The following is a 6,260-nucleotide window of genomic DNA, read 5'->3' as shown; positions in this document are numbered from 1 at the left end:
TCAAAGCGCTCTTTTGATGAAAAAAATAAAGTAACATGGAATTGAGTTTAAAAAAAATGCCAGTAGTAGAACAAAATAAAGTTATAATATTAAAAAACAGAGTATTTAAGACAAATATTTGAAACACTTTAGAAGGTACTAAATTTTTTGCTTTCAAAAGTTAGGCAGCAAATAAAAATATTTTATTTCAGAAGATTCCCAGTTCAAATAAAAAGCATGAACATAGATCCAAAACATGGAAAAATGCAAATATAATAAAGATTTTATTAGTCTTATTACGATTGAAAACAAAAAGCTTCTGACAAATGTGAGAATAAAAGAACTTCGGGTATAAGAGTTATTGAGTTGAGAGTAACTTGTGTTACTCAGAATGAACACAGATTAGTAAAATAAATAGTTGATTGTCCTTGGCTTTAAAAAAGCATTAATTTTCAATGTATTTAATTTTTAAGAATTAAAAAGCTAGGACTAGGGATGCCTGGGTGACTCAGCGGTTAAGCATCTGCCATAAATAAATAAATAAATAAATAAATAAATAAATAAATAAATAAATAAATACAAATGTATTTGCCTTAGGCTCAGGGTGTGATCCTGGAGTCTGGGGATCAAGTCCCACATCGGGCTCCCTGCATGGAGCCTGCTTCTCCCTCTGCCTGTGTCTCTGCCTCTCTTTGTGTGTCTCTCATGAATAAATAAATAAAATCTTTAAAAAAAATAAAATAAAATAAATATCTAGGAATCATCTAGCTATATAATATTCTAGTTATGCAATAACTAGAATAACTGCTATTTCTTCATATCTATTGTGTCCCTGAATGGAGTAGTCAAGGACTTCAAAGGGAACCTAAGTGGAGAAATATTAGAAGTTCTGAATTCTAAGAAACCCAGGTCATTAGGAGGAAGCACTGCTGTCTTTCAAGAATCAACATCAATTTTTAAAACCTGTACTGGTGTTCATTCTACAGCCTCTAGAAGGCTAAAATCGTGCCCTGTTTTTTTTTGGGGGGGTGGGGGGGAGCTTTATTATTGGTTATTAACCAGACTTAGCACATAGGAAGGAAAATCACATAGCATAATTATAAGTAAGAGTAGAGATAAGAATTACATGAAATCCAAGGATGGGTTTCAAAAGCAAAATGATCAGAAAATGATTTTTTACGTTTTGGGATTTGAGCTTGACTTTGAAAATAGGAATACAAAAGGTAGAAAAAGGTAAAATAAAACCAACAAAGAATAAATACAATGTTTAATGATCCAAATATAGTAATATTTATTCTTATGGGATAATGAGAACCAGCACCAAGACTTCATCTCAGAAACAGTAGAAAATAAGGTGGTCATAGGATAGAGTTAAATTATGAAGTTTTGAAAGGAAATATAGCATTTTTCCTATTATTACTTATAGCAGTAAACACGTGTCCCCTATACCTATTTTTCCCTCTTCGGGGTGTTGGAAGAGAACCAGATAGACCTTGTATGTGCACAAAACGGATTTCTTACGCGACAGAAGAGAAAGCCCAAACTCTAAATCTGGAAGGTTGTATAAGCTACCTAGTGCCCTCTCCCCTCGTCTGAGAGGGAAAGAAACCTTTGCTCTCTAATGTTTTACAATTCTTTGGAATGTGAACAGATAGCCCCAGGTTTTAGCTGGGTTTTACCCCCTTGGAAAAGCAAGCACAGATAGAAATAAATCTTCAACTCTCTCCAAAGCTTTCTCATTATCTACTCAGTAATCTTTTACTTCCTTTAACCCAGCTTCCAATTTCCCTAAATGTGCAGAAACATGAAAATATGCCCTTGCTGACATCAGGCAGGTCTGCGTTTAAATCACAGATCCATTATTTACCAGCTGAATGCATTTGTACAGTTATTTAATATCTCTGAGGTCCAGTTTCCTCAATTGTAAAACAAAAATAAACTTTAAAGGACATAACTTAAAAGTTGTTGTGCAATGTAAGTGGGAAAATGCATGTAAGGAACTAAAAATTGCCCAGCCCTGTAGTAAGTTTAAGTCATGTTAGCTACAATGATTTGTATTTTGAATTCCAGAAAGAAGCCTCTAAATTTTCTATAACTTAAATATGAGGTTATTTACAAATTTGAGAAGCTTGAGGTGGAGAATGGTGTTTAAGCACCATCATTAGAGCAAGTCTTTGGGATGAGCCAGTCCTGGATTTCAGTTTGAACCTTGGCTCTGCCATTTACTGACCATGTAACCTTAAAGGGAAGAGTTGGAAGTATTTCTCAGTCTTCTAAGCTTTATTTTCCTCATACTTAAAATGTAGATAGTGATACTTCACTAGGATTTCTACAAAAATTAAATGAGATAGTTTATAAGAAGCATAAAACCTGGTGTATATTAAGCTCTCAGTGTATGTTAATCATTTTATTATTGTTTTAATTGTTATTGTTATTACCATGGGACTCCTAAGGAGATAGATTTAGAAGTAAAATTTAGCCAAGAGGATAGCCAATACACTCTTGAAGTGACACAGGGATAAGAGCCCAGAATCAAGGAAACAGAAGGCACTAAGCCTGTCTAGAGCTGTGAGGGACATTCTGAATTTCTCTACTTGCGTTTACTTCAGGAAAGAGCCTCAGCATTTAGAAAGAACATGCTCAATTGTGTTTTCCCAAATGGAAGTGGTGTAGGCTTAGCCATGGTAGAGGGTTGACTACTATTCTACTATATTTCTAAAGTAATGGAAGAGATGGCAGAGAAGAGGGTAATATATTTAACTTCAGTGGACCAGAATAAACAAAGAAAGCTGTAGAATTTTTTGTTCTATACTGTGAAATGGTCATATATTCCATTATTTTCTGCACACAAAGAAATGAATCAAGCATCATGAGTATTGACAAAATATGAACAATCTACAAAAATTGAATGCTTTATAATAATGTAGAAAATAAAACAAACAAGACATTTACAACTTTTTAAAACCACAATAGATGTTATACATTCAATTTTTTTTTTCTTTTACGAATATGAGTCTCAAAAATCCTCACAAGTAAGGAAATTATATAAAGTGATGAAAATGGGAAGACCCTAAAAAACTCATAAAGCATGGAGAGGGAGGCAAGAGACAACTTTGGATAGCAATGGAGAAGACAATATGGTTTATGATGATTATTCCCATTTGTTATCAAAGATAGTTTTCAAAACCATTTTTCCCAGTAGAGCACACTTTTTTTTTTTTTAATCGTTGTTAAGTACAGACTTTGGTAAAGACAGGAACCCACAAATGGGTGGTTTGAAATGATACTTTCCCACAAGTCTCCCGGAGAATCATTTTCTAACAGCTAGAATGCTTCTTTTGTCTTAGAGTCTTTTATTCCAAATTAAATTGAGGACAAATTGCATATTACCTCTTCATGGTAGTTCCGCACTTAAGGCACCAGGAAATTCTATAATATGATTCCTTTTCAAGGAAGTTAAATAGAAACCTTATTTCAACAAGCATACCAATTTCTATACCATTTGTAAAATTGATTCTGACCTTATCAGTCTCAGTCATGTTCTTCAGATTTGGGTCAGTAATTCAATCCTTAATGCTATTGAAGAGTCTAAACTGGACTTTCGTAAGCCTTGCCACTTGTTTACCTTTTTTTTATAACTGGGGGAAGAGGAGCACATGTACATGCACACACACACATGCATACACACAGATTAGACACGCGTATTATACCCCATGTTAATACCTACTATGGTCTTATATGTGGTTTATAAGTTATCCTCTGGCTTCATCTTATTATTCTACTCTTGTTTTCATTCTGTTACTGGTTTTTTATCTTATTGTTCTACATATACATTTTTTAAGGATTTTGTTTATTTATTTTAAAGACAGAAAATGCACCACATGCATGCATTAGCATGGGTGGGGTGAGGGGCATGAAGAGGCACAAGCAGACTCTGGGCTGAACGTGGAGTCTGTGGGGCTCCAGCTCCCGACCCTGAGATCATGACCTGAACTGAAATCAAGAGTGACGGGCACTGGGGGTTATTCTGTATGTTAGTAAATTGAACACCAATAAAAAATAAATAAAATTAAAAAAAAAAAAAAAGAGTTAGTGGCTTAACTGACTGAGGCACTCCCACATGTATTTTTGGAAGGCGCTTTTTCTGACACTCTAAACAAATAAATAATAAGGACTTGACATCATAAAAACAAAAATAAAAACAAAACCAGTTACTTTGTTTCTCAAATACACACACATAGATATGTACATACATATACACACACATCTTTGCTGCTTTGTTAAATCTATAATTAGTTGCTCTGGAGATCTAAAGTACATATAGTTTGTAATTATATAGACTGGTCATGATGGTTAAAAGAATTTACAGGGGCACCTGGGTGGCTCAGTCGGTTGAACAATGGACTCTTGGTTTTGGCTCTGGTCATGATCTGAGGGTCGTAGAATCGAGCCCCACATCAGACTCCATGCTCAGTGAGGAGTCTGCTTATCCCTCTCCCTCTACTTCTCCACTGCCCCCCTTCCTCCACTCATGCTTTCTCTCTCTCTCAAATAAATAAATAAAATCTTTTTTTAAAAAGAAGAATTTACAGGTAAGGATATTATCTTATGCATGTTACTTCATGTTCCTTTTTCAAAAAGTTGTTTGTTCAGATCACACTTTGCTCCAAAACAGGATACAACTCTACTAGATACTGATATATAATACATACCTAAAATATGTCCACTTAAAGATAAATGGATCTTTCTAAAAATTCTATGTTTAGAAAATATTTCAGTGGTGCTTTAAACCAATAGTAATGAAAAACTACTTTAAAAGGGTGCCCTTGGGCAGCCCCGGTGGCTCAGCAGTTTGGCGCTGCCTTCAGCCCAGGGCATAATCCTGGAGACCCAGGATCGAGTCCCACCTCAGGCTCCCTGCATGGAGCCTGCTTCTCCCTCTGCCTGTGTCTCTGCCTTTCTTCTCTCTCTCTCTCTCTCTCTCTCTCTCTCTCTCATGAATAAATAAATAAAATATTTAAAATAAAATAAAATAAAAGGGTGTCCTTAAAACTGTACTCAACCACTTTCTACTCATTTAAGAAAATCCTAATTTTTAATAAATAATCATTCTCTAAATGTTGACAAGGTCCATTTAGAAATATATCGCCAAGTGTAACTGTCTGCAAACTGGGACATTTCCATGTAGATAAGGCATCTACACTCCCTCTGTAAGAGGCAAAATAATGACACACAAATGCTGCCTGCTTCCTAATCCCCAAAACCTGTGAATATACTTTATACAGCAAAATAGGGTTTTCAGCTGTGATTTAATTTAAGGATTCTGAGGATGGGAAAGTTAGTGTGGATTACACAGGTGAGCCCAATATGGTCACAAAGGTCTTAATAAGAACAGAGTCAACTTTCCCCTGGCTGGCAGGGCGGAGGCCCCAGGATGCCTGGAGTTACTGTAAAAGACTTAAACCAGCAGGAGTTCATCAGAGCTCTGGCAGCCTTTCTCAAAAAGTCTGGGAAGCTGAAGGGCCCTGTATGGGTGGACATTGTCAAGCTGGCCAAGCATAAAGAGCTTGCTCCCTACGATGAGAACTGGTTCTACACGCGAGCTGCTTCCACAGCATGTACCTGTACCTCCCAGTCGGCGCTGGGGTCGGCTCCATGACTATGATCTATGGGGGATGTCAGAGAAACGGGGTCATGCCCAGCCACTTCAGCAGAAGCTCCATGAGTGTGGCCCGCAGGGTCCTCCAAGCACTAGAGGGGCTGAAAGTGGTGGAAAAGGACCAAGATGGAGGCCACAAACTGACACCTCAGGGACAGCAGGACCTGGACAGAACCGCCAGACAGATGGCAGCTGCAAACAAGAAGCATTAGAACAAATTCTGGGTTAATAAATTGCCTCATTCGTAAAAAAAAAAAAAAAAAAAAAGAACAGAATCAGAAAAGTAGATGTGACATTGGACAAAGAGGCCAATGCATTTGCTGGCTTTGAAGATGAAAGTGGGCCATGAGCTGAGGAAGGTAGGTAGCCACTAGATGCCGGAAAAGGCAATGAACAGATTCTCCCCTACATCTTCCTGAAGGAATGTAGCCTTGCTGAAGCTTTGATATTAATCTAGTGAGATTTCTGAGTTCCGAACGGCAAGACAATAAATTTGTATTTTCTAAGCCACTAAATTTGTGGTAATTTGTTATAGCAGCAGTAGAAAACTAATATAACATCCAAAAGAATTGATCTATACTTGGCATTTCCACTTTCTTTCCTCCTGTTCTCTCTCAGACCC

At 36.7% G+C, this 6,260-nt stretch overlaps 1 protein-coding gene across 1 annotated transcript; it reads left to right on the top strand.

The window, feature by feature from the left end:
• Positions 1–5,413: 5,413 nt before the first annotated feature.
• LOC112656046 (uncharacterized) lies at positions 5,414–5,902 on the top strand. The gene is given in 2 exon segments (XM_025441272.3): positions 5,414–5,589; positions 5,591–5,902. Coding segments are annotated over 2 exon segments (453 nt in total). The 3' UTR covers positions 5,868–5,902.
• The last annotated feature ends 358 nt before the right edge of the window (positions 5,903–6,260 follow it).

This window comes from Canis lupus, chromosome 22 (genome assembly GCF_003254725.2).
Source record: "Canis lupus dingo isolate Sandy chromosome 22, ASM325472v2, whole genome shotgun sequence".
Taxonomy (NCBI): domain Eukaryota; kingdom Metazoa; phylum Chordata; class Mammalia; order Carnivora; family Canidae; genus Canis; species Canis lupus.
The sequence above is the reverse complement of the archived record's forward strand: the minus strand, read 5'-3'. Positions and strand labels throughout refer to the sequence as shown.